The 20,777-nt window shown below is 37.3% G+C and overlaps 1 protein-coding gene across 1 annotated transcript; it reads right to left on the bottom strand.

Moving 5' to 3' along the window:
• Nucleotides 1–203: 203 nt before the first annotated feature.
• LOC140824112 (uncharacterized) lies at nt 204–2,459 on the bottom strand. Its single transcript, XM_073185712.1, has 4 exons — nt 2,455–2,459; nt 1,501–1,738; nt 1,131–1,382; nt 204–878 (listed from the first exon to the last, which is right to left on the bottom strand). Exons 1-4 carry the CDS (start codon nt 2,457–2,459, stop codon nt 204–206), a joined length of 1,170 nt encoding a protein of 389 aa, XP_073041813.1.
• Nucleotides 2,460–20,777: the final 18,318 nt, after the last annotated feature.

Below are 20,777 nucleotides of genomic sequence, written 5' to 3'. Positions count from 1 at the left end.
TACTAACACAAAATTATAGTAAATATTTAATTTTTTTTGTAATAAACTCATAACAATACCGCTTTGCTTTTCTATTTTAATATATATATATATATATATATATATATATATATATATATATATATATATATATATATATCCCTTTAAAACCATCTTTGAATAAGAAATAAATCCCTTTTTTGAAAGGTAAGGATGTAATTGTATTAAGATAAATCGTTCATTACAAACTCGACCAACCAATAAGGAAAATCGCTATTCAACCAAACAAAGGGTGAATGGGATAACAGAGAAAATTTAGCCAAATTATGGGCAACTATATTAGACAACCTAGGCTCATAAACTATTCCAGAGATAAATGGGGCTTGCACTAGAATGTTGATAACAGACGCACATGTTCCAACATAACCCAGATCATCTTGTACGGTATTGACTGCTTGCACTGCTAGTACAGAATCAGACACGACCAGAACATCTAGAAAATTCTTTTCATAAACCAATTTAATTTCTTCACGAATTGCCAGTAACTCACCACGGGAAACAGACAGAGGTTGAGAAATCTGCTTCCCAAATGCTATCAACAATCTCCCTTGACAATCTCGAAGGACACCCGCTATGCTGTATTGACTGGAATTATTATTAACACAAGCTTCAACATTGAGTTTAAAGGTACCTGCATCTGGTGCCATCCATCTCCTATCATCCAATACACTATGAGCAGGAACCACCGGTTGATCAAGAGCCTTAGCTTTCTGAAAGTCTGTAAGAAAGGTTAAGCTCCAAGAGACATTTGCCATACTGGTTCTGCTGTCATCATGGATCAAATTTTGTCTTTCTTTCCAGATTTCCCAAGTTTGAATAGCAAATTTTTCAAACTCAACCTTCGATAATTTGCCACTCATCAAAAAACAAAAATCAATAGTGCTTCACTTTTTTCCCAAACTGATTACTTGATAGAGATCAGAATTTTTCCATATTGCCTTAGATGTGTAGCAAAAAAATAAAGAGTGGCATGTTGTGTCTTGTGTATTGAAGCAAAGCACACATGCGCCAGAGGTCGGAACATGATGCCTTTGGAGATCGAGATTTGTTGGTATAATATCATAGGAAATATGCCACCAGAAAATATGCACCTTCGGTGGAATAGAGAGACCCCATAGAAATGTCCACCAAGATTGCAACAAGAGGGCCGATTGGTGTTCCGGTTGAGCAAATAATCCTTGTTGTAGGCGATATCCATTACGTACTGAATATTTTCCTTTCTCATCAAATCTCCAGAATCTCGTGTCAAAACAAAGCCTTGACGATAGAGGGATCTTGAGAATCTCACCAGCTATCCATGGATTAAAGGTATTAGAAATTAGATCCACATCGCAAGAGCCGTCCTAATCAAGGTGTCCACAGTGGAATCATTACGGTCTATCCCCTCCATCACCCTTAAATTCGACCCCACACCTGGTATCAATTTGTCATCAAAAAATTTATTGACTTGCCATCACCAACCTTCCAAAAAAGACCCCTCCCTAGAATCCCTTTATTCCAGAATATTGATCTCCAAATATAAGATGGGTTGCTACCCAAACCCGCCTCCAGCACATCACCATGTTTAAAGTACAGCCCTTTAAGTAGTCGAGAGGCTAAGGAATATGAAAATCTAACCAATCTCCAAACTTGCTTCGCAATAAGCGCCCAGTTAAAGTCCTCCATTCTTCTGAAACCCATACCACCCTGTATTTTAGGCCTGCATAGAGAGTCCCATGACTTTCAGTGTATTTTCCTCTTCCCATTATCCATTCCCCACCAGAAATTGGCACATTCCCTCTCAATTTCAAAACAAATGGCCTTGGGAATTCGGAAGCAACTCATTGCATATGTTGGTATAGCCTGTATAACATATTTTTAATCAAAGTCTCTTTGCCTCCGCTGGAGAAGTATTTGTGTCTTTGTCCCTGAATCCTCCGCACAAATCTTTCCACAAGATACTGGAACTCTAGACGCTTGCTATGCAGAGATACAGTGGGGAGGCCCAAGTAGATATCATGTCTCTGAACAATGGGAATCGTGAGAGTAGATTTAATTGTCTCCATTAACATTGGATGGGTATTGGGGCTAAAAGAGAGAGCCGACTTTTCATATTTAATCATCTGGCCCGAAGCTCATTCATAGAGGTATAAACATTCTTTAACCCGAGCCCCATCTTCCAAAGTGGCTCTGAAGAAAATAAGGCTATCATATGCAAAAAAGAGGTGAGATACTACCGGACAAGTTGGAGCAATCCTAACTACTTGAATCAACCCCCTAGACTTGTAAGTGGTGAAGAGTCTAGATAGGCCATGTGCACATAATACGAATAGATAAGGCGACAGAGGGTCACCCTGCCGAAGTCCACGGCTAGGAGTGATAGGCCCGAAAACATCTTGATTAATCCTGAAGAAATATCTCACTGTCCGCACACACCTCATTACCTTATCAATCCACTCCATTGCAAAACCCAATCTAATCATCAGAGCCTATAAGAAATCCCATTCCACTTGATCGTACGCTTTACTCATATCAATTTTAAGCGCTGCATAACCAACCCGACCTGATTTTCTTGTGCGCATCCAACGGATAACTTCATACCCCACAATGATATTATCATAGTTCATCCTGCCCGGGACAAAAGCACTCTGGAATTCGTCAATCAGTTTTGCCATAACCGGTCTAAGACGATTAGTAAGAGCACGAGACACGATCTTGTAACAGACGTTACAAAGGCAAATTGGTCCGAATTCTTTCATAAGCACCGGATTAGATGTTTTTGGTATCAAAGTTACTATAGTATCATTCCACTGATCAATAGGAGGCCCTTCATTAAGAATATGGAGAACAGCACCTGTAACATCATCACCTACAATATTCCAAATTTTTTTGTAAAATAGAGGAGACATACCATCGATACCTGATGCTTTGTCATGGTGCATATCGAATAGGGCTTTTCGGACATCCAAGGTCGTAAATGGAGCACAAAGGTCTGCGTTCATAAGATCATCCACAAACGGAGATAGGGTGTTTAAGACAAGATTAATTTCCGCATCAGTAGGTGAACTAGATGTGAATAGGTTGCTGAAATAATCGAGAACAATATCTGCCATTCCCTTACTATCTGAACACCAATCTCCATGAGAAGAAACCAAACCATTGATGGTATTCTGTGCCCGACGCCTAGATGCAGAGGTGTGAAAATACCGGGAATTCCGATCACCATCCTTAAGCCATAATGCTCTGCTACGTTGCTTCCAGTACATCTCATCTTGGGTAGCAAGTTTTTCGACTTCAGTTTCAAGCTCCTGAATCTGTGCAATAGATGATCTCCAATCCCAGCTTTGTCAAATATTATGTAATTTCGAACGCTTGTCCAGAAGCTGCTTGGAGATGCACTTAAATCAGTCATTCGCCCATATTCGAAGCGCACTCTGGCAACTCAAAATGCGACCTGTATTGTTCCAGAGGTTGTATCTGCTCCCTAACCTGCATCAACTACCTCACCACAATCTTCCTCACAAAGCCAATATTTCTCAAATCGGAAAGTATCCCGCTTCTTCCAATCCCGATCCCGAGACTGAGAATGAATCACATTCATCTATAGGCAAAGGGGCCGGTGATCTGAATGATAGAATTCAAGCGATGAAACTTGTGCGGCCGGGTAAAGTAATCTCCAGCTAAGATTTCCCACATATCTATCAAGTCGCTCAAAAATAATGTTGTCCAGTGATCGTCTATTCACCCAAGTAAATGAATCCCCATGGCAATGCAGGTTTTGGAGATCACAGAGTTCAAGAATATCCCGAAATGCTTGCATTCTATGAGAGGCTCTTCTAATACCTCCCAACTTTTCATTGTCGATACAAATCTCGTTGAAGTCACCACCAACTAACCATGGCAGATCAAGAAATTCATGCCAACCTTTGAGGTGCAAGAGGAGGTACCAAGAAAAATTTCGGAGGGCAGCTTCTGGCTGCCCATAGAAACCTGTAAATCTCCAAATTCTATCATCAACAGTTATAACACAATCTATATGTCCAGTAGAAAAGGACTTAATGGAGACATCAAGGGGGTCCTTCCAGAGTATAGCAAGACCTCCGCTTTTCCTTGACAATCCACCACAAAACAACCTTTAAAACCCAATGAAGTCTTCCAATGCTTGCATCGTGTGTAGAGGCTCGTATTTCGTATACATAAATTTGTGGGATAATTTAAAATTTCCTCTTTAAATAAATAAAATACCTCATTCATAAAATACACTGATAAAAAGATTCAATTTTTAAAGTAGCAGCGGAAGTAAATAATGTTTTCAAAATAACAACTTAAAATAATTTAACAAAATAAAAACAGAGTTTGGAATAAAAATAGTAAGTGCTGGAAATGAAGTCCTCGGGTTCCTACTACTGCCGAACCAAGCTCGCTCACTGGTCCTCGCCCTCGGTCCCGACCTCATCAGTACCTACAACAATCAAGTCTAGTGAGTCTAAAGACTCAGCATGCATATATCGTGAATAACAAGTAAAATATATCGTAAAGTTTCATGCCATGTAAAGATATCATATCGTAAAAGCGTAAAGTGAAAATCGTGTCATGAATAATTATAAATACGTGCATAACTGAAAAATCGTAAGTGAAATGTTTGCTCGATAGAGCCCTGTCATAAAATAGCATATCATAATTTTTCTGTTGAGAATATTTTCTACGCAAGTGGCCCATAACATGAACTGAATCGTCTGATCAGACTAAACCACAGTATACTGGGGTTGTAGAGATCATCACAGCCCTTGGACTGGATGTCTGTACCCATACATGAACACGAACCGGTCAGTAGCCACCGGATGAAGTAATAATCCCATAAGCTGCAATCCCATGTGTGCGAAGTGGCCACAAGACATATCGCATAAATCTAAAAAATAAACTTTTATATTTTATGCACGTAATATAATTATTTTCATGTTTTATTTACCAATTGAGTTGGATCGTTCCCAGGCTCGCTGCATCCTATCCTAACATGAGAACATGCAAATAAACCTAACTTGACGAAAACTTCATAACTGAACTACAAACGAGACGATTACGCCCAATGAACTTAGTATCTAACCATGATTCCGTACCAACCCGAACCAACATCGAACCATCGTTTAGTCATGATTAAAATATACCTAAAATACTGGAAAATAAATACCAAGTGCTGAATACACGAAAATTGTGCATGGAGGCCAAAATCATGAAATGCTCTTTCGAGAGTCACTTTGGCACATCGCACCGTAAATTCTCGTACGACATCTAAACTTAACCAAATCACAAACGGACAAAAACATGACCTTCCTAACTCAATGAGGTACTGTCCAGTCCAAGGCCATAGGCTACAAGCGGACCAAGAACTCAAACGACACCTCTGGACCGAAGACAAAGTTGTTGTAAAATTCCAGCGGCAGCAACTGTGCGTGCTTTGCTTCGATCACAAGGCTAATGGTCATTGGGGCTTGAACCACCGACCAGAGCCTTTTACCAATATCCTAAGGTATGGCTTGAACCATGGTTAAGGGCCGTAGGACAAACACAATCCAAGCAACACCCGAAACAACACCACGCTTCCAACCGAGGACCATACTGTGCACGTGGGTTGTCTTGCTTCATGTTTCTGTCATTTTCATTTCAATGGCCATATGATCAACCATGGCATGATCTAGACATCATGAGGTATTGTGTGAACCATGACTAAGGGCTAAAAAGCCAACCAAGATCCACACCAACTCCTAAATTCGAAACTGCACATGCAGGAAAATAAAGGGATCGAAGGGGGTGATTGTCTTGTTTTGTTTTAAAATCGATGGGACCATGAACCAAGCCATGAAAGGGCATCTTGGTCACGTACTAGACATGCCAAGGAGGGTTCTAACCATGGCTACAGCCCCTAGGGCAGCCAAGGTCCGAACTTTCCCTTAGACAAACAACAAGAAAAAAAATCGAAACTCATAAATCGCAGCATGGAGAGTTGCTGTCAAAAATGGTTTTGCTGGGGCAATGGCATGCAACCAATGGACTAATCCCTTCCTAACACATCCTATAACATGACCATAAGCAGCGTTGAATGCCTGGAACGAGCCAACCCCTGAAATCAAAAGAAACAATACCCACGTGAAGCACAAAGAAGAGAGCCGAAAATATTCTGTGCAGAATTTTAGAAACATGCCGTCATGATTTCGGTTTTTGCTAATAAAAATCATGTATATGTGATGTTTTAAAATACCTATATGGCTTGATTGAAGAGAAATGAAGGATATAGACATGCCTTGAATTTGTTTTGAAAGAAAACAAAATGATATGACGACACGGCGCGGAGGAGACGGAGTTGCTTTGCTTCTTGTTTTTCTCTCTTGTTTTCTTTCTTATTTCTCCTTGGAGACTCACGTTTTTCTTGAGAGGTTTGCTACTGAATTTTCGAAAATGAGGAGAGGGAAATGTCTTGGAGTTGAATGAGGAAGTTGCAAAATAAATGGGAGATAGAAAGGCAAGATAGAAACTTTTCTATCCTTGAGTTGAGAGATAGGGGAAATGATTGATTTGAAGGAGATTTAAAATGAGGTGACCGATTTTTTTAGCTATCAAATAAAGGTAGATATATTGCTTAAATCTTTAATTATTGGTGATTAAAAAGGTGGGGGAATTATCTACCAAGAAAAGATTAAGGAAAGAATCAAATATGGTGAGTTGTCGAACTTTTTAAATCTTATCAAGAGGTGGCTGATTTTCTAAGATAATGGGGAGAGAATATTTCTCATTAAATAATTTTTTGGTGATTAAAAGAAGGGATTAATCATACCAAGAAAGGATTAAGGAATGATATCCAAAAATGGTGAGTTGACAAATAAAAATTAAATCTTCTAATGTAGGGGCCGAAAATTAGCAAGGTAAAAGGAGGGAAATAATGCTTAAATATTGTATTTTAAATCTTTAAAATTTTATCTACCCATTATGTATTTTAGTGAATTAATAAATTAATTATTGAACTTAAAAGAACTTATTTACTACTTATCTCAAATTACTTAAATAAATCCTTTAAACATATTTTACATTAAAATAACTTATAATTTATCTTAAATAAATTCTAGGAATGTTTTCTTATTTTTTAATTTTATCTCAATACTCCAACTCTAGTCCGGTCTCACTTATTTAACTGAAAATATAACAACTAAACCTACTGCGTAAAATACTAAACAATGTTTAAAGAAAAGAATTTAAACCCTCATGCATAAAAATCATTTTAATTTAAATAATAGTAATTATGCATGGCTTGTACATAGTCTGATTTAACGAGTTCTATATCGTGACTCTCTTGTTTTTGTCTCACTCAAAAATAAGAGAGTTGGGCTCTTATCGGCTACAATTCGCCGCAGTTCCCGGAATGCTCGGGGGTTCCCAAACCCTCGAACATTCCAAATTATAATATTCATAATGATCGGCGGGGTTGCTGAGCAACTGCCGCCAATTTATCCGTGGCATTAGGATCAATCCAGCCCACCTTTACCTTTTTTTGCATTGGACTTGTGTGCTCCTGTGATACAGTGTCCTCTTCAGAGACATCTATATGTCGTTTAGCCAATGAGGAAGGAAACTGTGCCTTATCCATAATCCGATCCTTACCTACTTATCGTGCCCTACGTTTTCATTGCTTTGACCCACCAGCTGCTAGGCTCGGTAAAATTGTGTTCTTTCCATGTGGTTTTTCAAGGAGTCGGACAGGCTCGTGGACCATCAATTAGGTTTTATTGTTCACAGGCTGTTTTTCCAAGACTACAAGGGCATGACTTTCTGATTCCATAATTTCTTTGTCTGTTTGCTCATGGTTTTCGGTTTCAGCATTCGATGGACTCTCCGGTGGTCTATAAGATGTTTTCTCAGCACCAGACGAGCTTTTCCTGGAACCACCAATGTGAGTAGATGCACGCAGCCAGATCCCAAAAGCAAGTGTGGTTCTATCAGTCTCTTTGTCATCATAGTCACGGATCGTATGCCCAATTCTCCCACAGGCATAGTAGAAATCCGGCAATCGCTCATAAAGCAGTAGAACAATAATGTCTTTCTCTTCTCCCTTTGATTTAATACGAATGAATTTCATCAAAGGCTTAGTAATGTTAATTCTTACCCAAAGTTTTGCAAAGCGTCCAAAGAAGACACCATTTTCTCCCGAATCCACTTCCTCCACTCTGCCAATGTGTCGACCGACTTTGGTTAACAGTATGCATAAAGGCTAGTGGCAGATTATGACATTGAACCAAAATCCCTATCTCATCAAAAACCATATCATTAGGATTTCGCCAACCCATTGGTTCCTTGAAAATCACCAGGCTTATAAAGAAATTCCATGGCCCATCCGTAAGTGCCCTGTTCCTGTCTCTCTGGGAAACAAAATCACAAACAGATATATTGTCTCCCATAGCCTCAATATGTACTTTTCTTGTCGCTTGGAGAATGCGTGGAATTTGCTGACAAAATGCTTCTCTGTTAATAGCTTTTGGTGATAGAATCTTTGCTACCAAACAATTAGCCAAACGTTTCTGTCCAACTCGCATTTCTGAATCATCTAAAAATATGGTGTCGCTCTCCTTTGGAGCAGAGAGTTTCAACTCTGCAACCAGACAAGAAATCTCATCTGGATCCATAACATAGGTGACAACCCAACGTTCAATTCGAGAACGAGTGAATGAATGGAGCAATCCCGCACAGCGCAGGTTCCCAGCCCTAAGAAAATTTTAATTTTCTATTAAAAATTCAAATACTACTAGCTACTGAGACACACGCGTTGCGCGTGTCATGAATATATTGAGTTACTAAATTAAACATTCATGATATTACAACAGCATGATACCGAAATAATTTGTACTTGAATCATGAAAGACAATGAATTCCAAAGCTTAAATAAATCCGCCAAACTCAATTTGTTAACTTACATGATATAGGTTTTGATCATAAAAAATAATATTATTTTGTAGCCGCAATATCATCTCATTTGAAATAATGATAAACTTCAACATAAAAGAAGTAAACAAATAGTCAAATGATTTTCCAAAAATTATCATAATATTATCGAACTAAAATTTATTGAATATAAAAACCTCAAATTTGTCTCCTAAATTCAGACCAACAAATCATCACAGAGTTATGCCAAATAAAATCATATAACTGGCCTAAATTTGTCCGCAAGAACACGCTTCTAATCTTGTATGCCCTATTTCTTTGAGAATGCATATTATGTGAGCATTATCTTTTTCAATTTTCAACCAAATGATGTTAAAAATTGGCATCAAATCGAAGCAACACAGAGCAGTAGAAGCTTTCTTCAGACAATAACTTCAAATTCTTTTAATTCTCAACCAAATGATGTTAAAAATTGACATCAAATTGAAGCAACACATAGCAGTAGAAGTTTTCTTCAGACTATAACTTCAAATTCCATATGTAAAAGTAGCATTAACATGAAAAGACCTTATACGCTATGTTCCTACTGCTAAAGAGTATGACTAAATGTTTCAGCATAAATTCAAGCCATATGCACAAATAAGCTTAGTTTCGCAACATAAATCCAACATTTACCCATACATCTTCAATAATTTCAAGTTTAAAAAAAACTTCAAATTCCACATGTAAAAGTAGCATTAACATGAAAAAAGACCCAATATGCTATGTTCCTACTGCTACAGAGTATGACTAAATGTTTCAGCATAAACTCAAGCCATATGCACAAATAAGCTTAGTTTTTAATTCGGCCACTATGTGCCTTCGTCTGTGTGTCACAAGTTCTCTTTTGAGTATAATTCTTTTGACAAAGGCTATGGATCCTTGGAAAGAAAGTAAGAAAAGTGAGTATGAGAACTAAACTCCGCTCATATTTTCGTTGGATGCAACAGAAGATATTTACGGACAAAATGATCCATGCAACCACATCAAAGAACATGGAGGAAAAATGGCAAGTTGAGTAGCTGACTTTGTGAACGAAGTGGGTGAAAAAAGGATCATTCTACATCAATGAAAAACCCAACTAAAAAGCTACAAAAATACATTACAAAACAGGGAAACCAAAACAGTGGATTCAAAATAATGGAGATCTTTGAAATTTGATTTTTCTTTCCTTTTTTTTCTTTTTTTTTTTGCTCTACCAAATGTTTTTATGTCTCTTGGAGGTAGTTGAAGGTGGACTGATCTGTGGCACAGCCAAAGAGTTGTCTTCGCTCAATCTTCTGCTGACTTTGATGGTATTTTTAGTAAATTCCATCGCTTGCTCCTTTAATACATTCCCATTTGGGGCTCCGAATGAAATATCAATTGATTGAGATGATTGATTTTGCGTCTGATGCAAAGATTGGGACACTTGAGGGAACCAAAGTCACATTTTTCATGCTGGAAAAGAACACATGTTGCCCTCAAAATCAGTATCCAAGAATGGCAGCACATCGTTTTCCAAGGTCTGAAATTTCAACAAAGTTGAACTATTTTCCCAACTATGCAAATTCATGAAGAAATTAGTTTAAATTTCTATTATGCAAATATGAGAAGGGGCAGCAAAGCAAACCTTGTCTTCAATAAAATTTTAAAAATATAAAACCACTTAAATCGATCAAAATTAAATTATTTCGTCTTATCACACCAACACACGTACAGAAAAGCGAATAAAGAAAATAATACGCCGTTATAGCAGTAATCAAACTAAAATAAATTTAAAGAGGAAAAAAATTGAAATCACCGTAGGGTGTTGCAGCCAAATCACCGCAGCTATGGAGGAGGCGCTGGAGTTGGCGCGTTCGAAGGACAATAAGGAGAAGATGGCTGGCGTCGATCGTCTCAACCAACTGCTCGAAGTGTCGAGGTATACATAAACGGCGTCCGAGGTGACGTCACTCGTGGACGTATGTTTAGATCTTTTGAGAGACAACAATTTTCGAGTTTGTCAGGGTGCTCTATACCAGCGCTAACCTCAACCGCCGTGCTCTCCGGCGACCATTTGAAACTCTACTTCAATGCGGTTGTTTTGGAAGGAAGAGGCAGAGTCAACGTGACAACAATTTTCGAGTTTGTCAGGGTGCTTTGCAGGCGCTGGCCTCGGCCGCCGACTCCACTTCAATGCGATTGTTTTAGAAGGGAAGATGCGACAATTTGAGAGAGATATTTAACCTAGATGTGGAAATTGAAGAAAGGAGAATGAAGTTTGTCTCGTTTGCCACTTGTGAGAGAAGAAATAATCTGATTGGATCTTGAAAAAACGGGGAGAGGTGGGGAGGGTAATTTAGGTAGATTCGAAAACAGACCAAGACACCATCAGTTATTCTAATAGGATTAACTTTAATAAATAGTATAATATATATATATATATATATATATATATAAAAGACGATATATATATATATATATATATATATATATATATATATATATATATATATCGTCTTTGAATAAGAAAATTTTAATTTTCATATATATATATACCGTCTTTGAATAAGAACTGTTTTGGGATTTATATTAATATATATATAAGCAATGAACATGGAAGTCCCATTCTCATTTAGATTGAGACAGTATTTGAATTTTGAATAGAAATAGAAATATATATATATATATATATATTTCTATTTCTATTCAAAATTCAAATACTGTCTCAATCTAAATGAGAATGGGACTTCCATGTTCATTGCTTATTGGAAGAAGGATTGGAGGTCGTCATGAATTTTCCACGTACATTTTCCAACCCCTACAAATACTGTGTCAATATATATATATATATATATATATATATATATATATATATATATATATATATATATAGGGATAATGCCCATTTTCGTCCTTTTCGTTAACCGTTTTTCTCATTTCCGTCCCTCATGATTTTTGACTGCTTAATTAATCCTTTATGTTTCAAAATATTCCCGAATTGATCCCTACCGTTATCCTGACGTTAAGGTTAATGTTGACTTATGAAAAATGGTAGAAATTAGCGACGGTTTTTCAAAAGCAGTCGTTAATTAGCGTCGCTGTTATTTCCATAAAATAAATTTTAAGTTTTTTTTAAAAAAAATTATTAAAAGTAATTTTTTATTTTATGGAAATATTAAACCGTCGCTAATTAGCGACGGCTTTTGGAGAAACCGTCGCTAATGAGCGACGGAGTTTTTAAACCGTCGCTATTTAGCGACAGCATTCAAACAACCGTCGCTAATTAGCGACAATGTTTTAACTCGTCACTCATTAGCGACGGTTTACTATTTTCATAAAATAAAAAAAATTAATTTTTTATTTTTTATTTTTTAAAAAAAAATTAGAATCGGACTATGATAACAATATTAATAATCTTAACTAACACTTAAAAATTTACAAAAAATTAAAGCGAAAAAGTTTATCTTAAGTCGAAACTAAAATCATGTGAGAGAAAAAAATTTTAAGTGTTGTAAAGTGGTGTGTATGAAAATGGAAAAAGAGTATATTTATAGACAGTTTGCTTTATGCTTTTGGTAAAATAGCGACGGTGATTGCAAAACCGTCTATACTTCAAGTTTAATAATATTACCGTCACTATTAGCGACGGTGTTACCAAAACCCGTCGCAAACTGTCTATAAATATACTCTCTTTCCATTTTCATACACACCACTTTACAACACTTAAATTTTTTTTCTCTCACACGATTTTAGTTTCGACTTAAGTTAACTTTTTCGCTTTAATTTTTTGTAAATTTTTAATTGTGTATTAAGATTATTAATATTTAGCTTATTTTATTCAAATGCCATTCTAAGTTTTTTTTTTAAAATTATTACAAATATAGTTATTTTATATGGAAATATATTAAACCGTCGAATATTTGAAAGCAATATATATATATATATACACTTATAATAAAAATATAATTCTTATATAAATATATATTATTCGTCTCGTAGAAAAATTCGTATATATAATATATCGTTTGAATATGTTTTGGGATTTATAAATATTGATATATTATTATTATATAATTTCTATTCAAAATTCAAATACTGTCTCAATCTAAATGAGAATGGGACTTCCATGTTCATTGCTTATTGGAAGAAGGATTGGAGGTCGTCATGAATTTTCCACGTACATTTTCCAACCCCCTACAAATACTGTCTCAATATATATATATATATAGGAAGAAGGATTGGAGGTCGTCATGAATTTTCCACGTACATTTTCCAACCCCTACAAATACTGTCTCAATATATATATATATATATATATATATATATATATATATACTGTCTCAATCTAAATGAGAATGGGACTTCCATGTTTATTGCTTATTGGAAGAAGGATTGGAGGTCGTCATGAATTTTCCACGTACATTTTCCAACCCCTATAAAATATAATGATCAACTTTGAACGACTTCTCTTATTAGATTTTTATTTATTTATTTTTGATATGCTGTCCAATTGCTAGATTTTAACGATTATTTTACGTGTATTACGAATAACTCCATTTTTTTTATTACATTTAACTTAATCATATTATTTAAAAATAGTTAAGTTTTGTACAATTCTGATCGATAAATGTTTATTACATGTACATTTATTTTAAGATATTTCATTAAAAGAATATTTACGAGCTCCAATATATGATTTATTGTTTGTTTTATTTCTTTTTATACAATTTAATTTATTTTTGTCAGTCAAAATTCATGAAAATTTGTGAGGAGGACCATTATACACGTGTCCAATTTATGTCCATGTTTTATTGATTTTGTTTTCTTTTTCCTTTTTTTGAATCCGTTTCTATTGATACTTGGCTACTTTTGCGTGCAAATGCCTTTGATATGACGGGTCATATTTATGAGATGGATCTCTTATTTGAGTTATCTATAAAAAAATATTATTTTTTATGCTAATAGTATTACTCTTTATTCTGAATAGGAGTCGAGTTGACTCATCTCACAGATTATGATCCGTGAGATAGTTTCACATAAGACCCACTCGAAGAAATGTATATTGTTTAAAAATAGTTTGGTTAAGCGTAATATGTGAATAAAATGATTTGATTTGATTTGATTTTTTTTAAAAAAAAATAGAGAAAATAAAACTATCGAATGAAGAGCACATAAAACACTCAAACACGTGAAAAAACGAGAATTTTTTTAATTAAAACACATGAAGCAGCTTTTAGGCACAAAAACGCCAAAAATACCTTTTTGGTAGATTTATGGTATCAATATACAGTAAAATAAAGAAAAAATAATATATTAAATGATGGATATTTATGGTATCAATATACAGTAAAATAAAGAAAAAATCAAACATCACAAAGTACTTTCAAGTTTCAAACTCCACTTTTCCATTGTTTTACACTTTTTTGTGGAAATCAAACTTTGAAAAAAAATATAAATAGACTAGGTTGGTTCGGATTGATGGGTGAATTAACTCTCCATTCAGGCCAAACCAAACCCATCCTATCCCAAATTGTTTGGGTTAAATTTTAGATCCTACCCAATCTCACATGAATCTTAAAACTGTTAATTTTAACATGATATTTTTCATGTCAGGTTTATTTTGACACTCTATTGTTTGTTACGATTTGTTCTTAAACTTGAAATCTATGTCAATCCCAAATTTAGAACATTAATACCAGATGAGCTATAAATCATAGCCTACAAATTTTACTCCATTTTCTTATTAAATTTAACCCGAAAAACATATCACCGATCAGTTTTGTCACACATATCTCCCAACCCATGAAAATGTAATAATTTTTATGTCAAAAATATCACTTTCCACTCTATGTGTATATCAGGTTGATATGTCTCATCGATATAGATATGTGAGATCATATAACAAATTACACATACAAAGATTTTATAATATTATATATATTTAGTTGGAATCACACATGTCACGCCCCGAGACTGGGGGTTGGTTGACACCGGCGTTGCTCTCAAATTTTCATTCGAAAACAACAAGCCTCGGAGTACAGAATTCACAAACCAATCTTTTATTCATAATACGAAGTAAATCAATTGTCTCTTACAACCCTGATACTGATGTTTTACAGCGGAAATGTAAAATTAGACATCATAACATTGCCTTAACAGATACAGCGGAACTAACATAACATAACATAAACTGAAAACAATAATCTTCTTCACCAGCCCCAGAACTGGATCTGCTCCTCTTCTTCTAGCATTTCTTCATCGTTCTTATCTGGAATGGTTTGGTGGGTGAGTGATATGGTTGTCACTCAGTAAGCGGGGGCTGGAATAACTCCCAGTTTTCGAACATCATTTTAATACAGAAACCGTAATACAGTAATATACAGAAAAACTCGTATTTCATAACATAAATCAGAATTCAGAAACTTCAGGTTTCAGATCAGAAATCAGAATTGGTAAGCACTGAACACGTTAGTGAATTTCATGGCTAAACTGATATCAGTCCCCTATATGTTCTCTCCTCTAAGGGGTGAGGCCAGAATCAGAATCAGAATTCAGAAATGTTCAGAGTATATATTCCTACCATTAGTTCACTAGGGAGTTTCAGTGCTTCAAAATCATATATCAAAAATCATGCAGAAACTGAACTTTAAAACAGAATTATCAAACAGATTTCAAGATATTTATATATAAGCCCACTTACAGTAAATTGCTAGAGTTTCGGTTGAAGTCTACTGAAATCTGCTTGCCTCGCTACTGGATTTTATAGCTTCGAAATTGCACTCTCTTAGCTCTAATTTCAGGTGATAACTCAACGTTTTGGTAAACCAATTCAGGTGTTTGAGAGTGATATTTATAGGCAATGTTTCTGACTGTTAGACTCTCAATTAATGGCCATAATCTGCCATTAACAGCCTTTATTCCATGTTAATGCTTCAGTTACAAGTCTAAGCTGAATCAGTAACTGACTGCTGCTTCTTTCTCGTTCTTCTGCTGCTGCTGATTTTTCGTTCTTCTACTGCTGCTGCTGGAAAAATACATGTCTGCTGGAAAAATACCAGCTTCTGAATATTATCTTCTGCTGGAAATTTTGCATTGCATGCTGAAATGCTTTTGCTGGAAATTCGGGTTCTCACATCCCTCCCTCCTTATGAAAAGTTTCGTCCTCGAAACTTGGCTATACTTGATCTTCAAAGAGATAAGGGTATTGTTCTCGAATCTTTTCTTCCAACTCCCAAGTAGCTTCTCTTTCGGTGTGATTGGACCATTGTACCTTGACATATGGAATAGTCCGTCGCCTCAGTACTTGGTCCTTGCTATCCACAATTCGAATCTGAATTTCTTCATACTTCAGCTCTTCATTTAGATTGCTCTCAACCAGAAGTGGTCCAGCTTCCAGTATATGACTTGGATCAGGAATATATCTCCTCAGCTGCGAGACGTGGAATACATTATGAATTCTTGACATGTCGGGTGGAAGTGCTAATCTACAAGCAAGCGTTCCCACTTTCTCAAGAATTTCAAATGGTCCGACGTATTTAGGATTCAATTTCCCAGCCTTATTGAATCGGATTACACCCTTCATGGGTGACACTTTCACATATGCCTTCTCTCCAACTTCGAATTCAACAGGTCTTCTTTTCAAGTCAGCCCAACTTTTCTGTCGATCTTGTGCAGCTTTTAGTCGCTCTTTGATCATAGCAACTTTATTCACTGTTTCTTGGATCAGTTCAGGTCCAACGATGGCTTTTTCTCCTACTTCATCCCAATACAGTGGTGATCGACATTTTCGTCCATACAGAGCTTCGTATGGTGCCATTTCAATGCTGCTGTGGTAACTATTATTGTATGCGAACTCGATTAAGGGCAGATGTTCGCTCCAATTGCCACTGAAGTCTAGAGCACAAGCTCTCAGCATATCCTCAAGGGTTTGAATGGTCCTCTCAGTTTGGCCATCGGTTTGAGAGTGATAAGCCGTACTAAGGGTAACCTTGGTTCCCATAGCTTGTTGAAAGCTCTTCCAAAATCGAGATGTAAATCTAGGGTCTCTGTCTGATAATATGCTAGTTGGTACTCCATGTAACCACACGATCTCATTCATGTACAATGTGGCTAGCTTGTCCAAATTATAATTCATGCGGAGAGGTAAGAAATGTGCAGATTTTGTGAGTCTATCCACGATTACCCATATTCCGTCATGACTTTGTCTCGACTTTGGTAAACCAACTACAAAATCCATGGAAATATGTTCTCATTTCCATTCCGGGATTTCTAATGGTTGAAGAAGTCCACCAGGTCTTTGGTGCTCTGCCTTGACTTGCTGACACACGTGACACTTGGAAACGAATATTGCCACGTCTTTCTTCATTCCACTCCACCAAAAATTTTTCTTCAAATCTCTGTACATCTTGGTACTGTCCGGATGGACTGAAAATTTCGACTTATGTGCCTCAGACATTACTTCTTGTCGAAGATTATCGATGTCTGGTACGCACAATCGTCCTTTCATCCACAAGGTTCCTTTGTTATCCGTCTCAAAATCTGGTGATTTCCGTTCTTTAACTTGCTCTTTTAGTTTCACCAAAAGCGGGATCTCTATCTTGACTCATCTTGATTGTCTCTCGAAGACATGGTTGTGCTGAAAGTGATGTCAGGATCACCTTACTCATATTCTTTCGACTTAAAGCATCTGCTACTTTGTTGGCTTTGCATGGATGGTAGCTTATTGTCAAGTCGTAATCCTTCATGAGTTCGATCCATCGTCTTTGTCTCATATTTAGTTCTTTCTGAGTGAACAAATATTTGAGACTTTGGTGATCGGTGAAAATCTCACACTTGGCTCCATAAAGATAGTGTCTCCAAATCTTTAGTGCGAATACCACTGCAGCTAGTTCAAGGTCATGCGTGGGGTAATTTTGTTCATACGGCTTCAACTGCCTTGATGCGTATGCAATCACCCTTCCCTCCTGCATGAGTACACATCCTAAACCTTCTTTGGATGCATCACTGTAGACGGTGTAGTCCTTATCCTCCATAGGTAATACTAGCACTGGTGTGGACGTAAGCTTCTTCTTCAAAGTCTCGAAGCTTTGCTCACATTTTTCACTCCATTGAAACTTAGAGTTCTTCTGTGTGAGCTTGGTGAGAGGTATGGCTATTGAGGAAAATCCTTCAACAAATTTTCGGTAATAGCCTGCTAGTCCCAAGAAGCTTCGTACCTCTGTCACATTCTTTGGTGTAGGCCAATCCGAGATTGCCTCCACTTTCTTAGGGTCCACAGATACTCCTGCTGCTGATATTATGTGTCCCAAGAATGCGACACTCTCTAGCCAGAATTCGCATTTCTTGAACTTGGCGTATAGTTCCTTTTCTCTCAACTTCTGTAGGGTGAGACGAAGATGTTCTTTGTGGTCTTCTTCACTTGACGAATATACTAGAATATCGTCGATGAATACCACAACAAACTTGTCTAGAAATGGTTTAAACACTCTGTTCATGAGATCCATGAATACTGCCGGAGCGTTTGTTAATCCGAACGGCATCACTGTGAACTCATAGTATCCATACCTTGTTCTGAAGGCTGTCTTCGGAATGTCGTCTGTCTTGACCTTGAGTTGGTGATAGCCTGACCTTAAGTCGAGCTTGGAAAAGACTGAAGCTCCTTTGAGTTGGTCAAACAAGTCATCTATCCTTGGAAGCGGATACTTGTTTTTGATTGTGATCTTGTTCAGCTCTCGGTAGTCGATACACATCCTCATGCTTCCGTCCTTCTTCTTTACAAATAGGACAGGAGCTCCCCACAGAGATGCGCTTGGTCGGATTTGCTTCTTGTCCAACAACTCTTGAAGTTGCTCTTTGAGTTCTTTCAACTCTGCTGGAGCCATTCGGTATGGTGCTTTTGAGACTGGTGTAGCATTGGGCGCTAAGTTAATCTCAAATTCCACTTCGCGATCGGGAAGTTCGCCCGGGAGTTCTTCAGGAAAGACATCCGGGAATTCTTGCACTACCGGAATCTCTTCTAGTGTAGGTGCAGTTTCTTGTTTTACCTCGCATAACATGGCTAGGTAAACTTCTTCTCCACTTTTCATGGCTTTCCAAGTTTGAGAAGTAGAAAGAAGAGTCTTTCGTTCTTTGGTCTTGCCATGAAATAAAATTTTCTCTTGGTGTGGAGCTTGGATGGTTACCGTCTTTCCGTGACAGTCCACTAAAGCATGATTCTTGGCTAACCAATCCATTCCAAGAATTACATCGAATTCCACCATGTTTAGTTGAATCAGGTTTGCCTTGAATTTCTGATCTTCTATGAGAACACTAATATCCCGATATAGAGTGCGAGTTTCTAAAATTCGATTTGCAGGAATGGCTACTCTATATGGTTCTTCTAAGTTATCAGGCTTAGCTCCTAACCTCTTGGCAAATCTCTTAGACATGAATGAATGCGTAGCACCACAATCAAATAACACATAGGCAGGTATATTATTGATTAGAATGGTACCGGCTACGACATCATTGGAGTTGTCAGCCTCTTCTTGAGTTATAGCATAGACTCGAGCATTGGGCTTGTTCTCCTTAGGTTTATTCGGAGTTGTTCCACCTGCTGGACCATTCCTTGGATCTGGCATAGGACATTGAGCAATGCGATGGTCCATCTTTCCACAACGGAAACAAGCTCCAGAATTCCTACGACATTCACCAGTGTGTGTGAATCCGCAAGTTTGGCACTTGACTCCTTCTTTGTTTGATTGAGAAGAAGTGATTCCTTTGGATGGAGTACTGGTGAATTGGTTGCTTGAAAACCTAGGCCTCTTGAATTGCTGGCCTGATTGGTACTGGCTTGGCTGAGGACGTTTGAGTTTGTTCTCGCCTTCACGCCTCTTGATGTCGTTCTCAGCTCTGATGGCGGCTCCCATCAATTCATCAAAACTATTGGGCTCGATAACGGCAAGAGCAGATTGAATACGGCTGTTCAATCCCTTCTTGAAGCGATGCATCTTCAAGGCCTCGTCTCCCATTATGGTTGGGGAATAAGTTCCCAATGAGTGGAACTTGGACGAATACTCCACCACTGTCATGTTTGGTTCTTGAACCAAGCTTTCAAATTCTGACAGCTTTTGCACTCGAACTGCTGTTGGAAAGTACTGCCTCAGGAATGCTTCTCGGAACCTTTGCCAAGTGATAGGTCCCGCCTCTATCATAGCTGGTGAGACTCCTTCCCACCATTTGACAGCTTTATCGACAAGAAAAGGTGTAATCACCTCTACTCTGATCCTTTGGGGAACCTCAAGTAGTCGAAGATGATTTTCCACCTCTTTCATCCAATTCTGTCCGACCTCTGGATCGGTGCTTCCATCAAAGTTTGGAACCCTTGCTCTTCTGAGAGCCTCATAGTGCTGCTTCGTTCCATTCTGAGCTGGAGGTGGTGGTGGTGGCTGATTCGCATTTGGGTTGACAAACCCTTGCAGCGTAGTTGCCACAATCGTGGCTATGGCCATAAAATCGGCCTGACTGAGTCCAACCGCTGGTGGTGGTTGTTGGGGTTGTTGTTGTGCATCCTCATCATTTTGGTTATTGTTGCGGTTGCCATAGCGAGGATTGCGATTGTTTCTAACTGGTCGTCCGTCCATTTCCTACAATTAAGAAAGTTCTAAGGTTGATGGCAGAATAGAGACTAAATAATTGAAGCACGATGATAGAGTAATTGCTCAAAGTTTAAATATGAAACCAATGGATAAAATTAACTTTTATTGATTTCCCAAGAAGTGCAATTACAACTGAATTTCGAAATGAAAACAGAAATGCAAGTGGGACAAGTGTTATTACAACTCCTACTA

The sequence above is a fragment of the Primulina eburnea genome, chromosome 2 (assembly GCF_022965805.1).
Source record: "Primulina eburnea isolate SZY01 chromosome 2, ASM2296580v1, whole genome shotgun sequence".
Taxonomy (NCBI): domain Eukaryota; kingdom Viridiplantae; phylum Streptophyta; class Magnoliopsida; order Lamiales; family Gesneriaceae; genus Primulina; species Primulina eburnea.
Note: the sequence above shows the minus strand (reverse complement) of the source record. Positions and strands in the feature narration are given on the sequence as shown.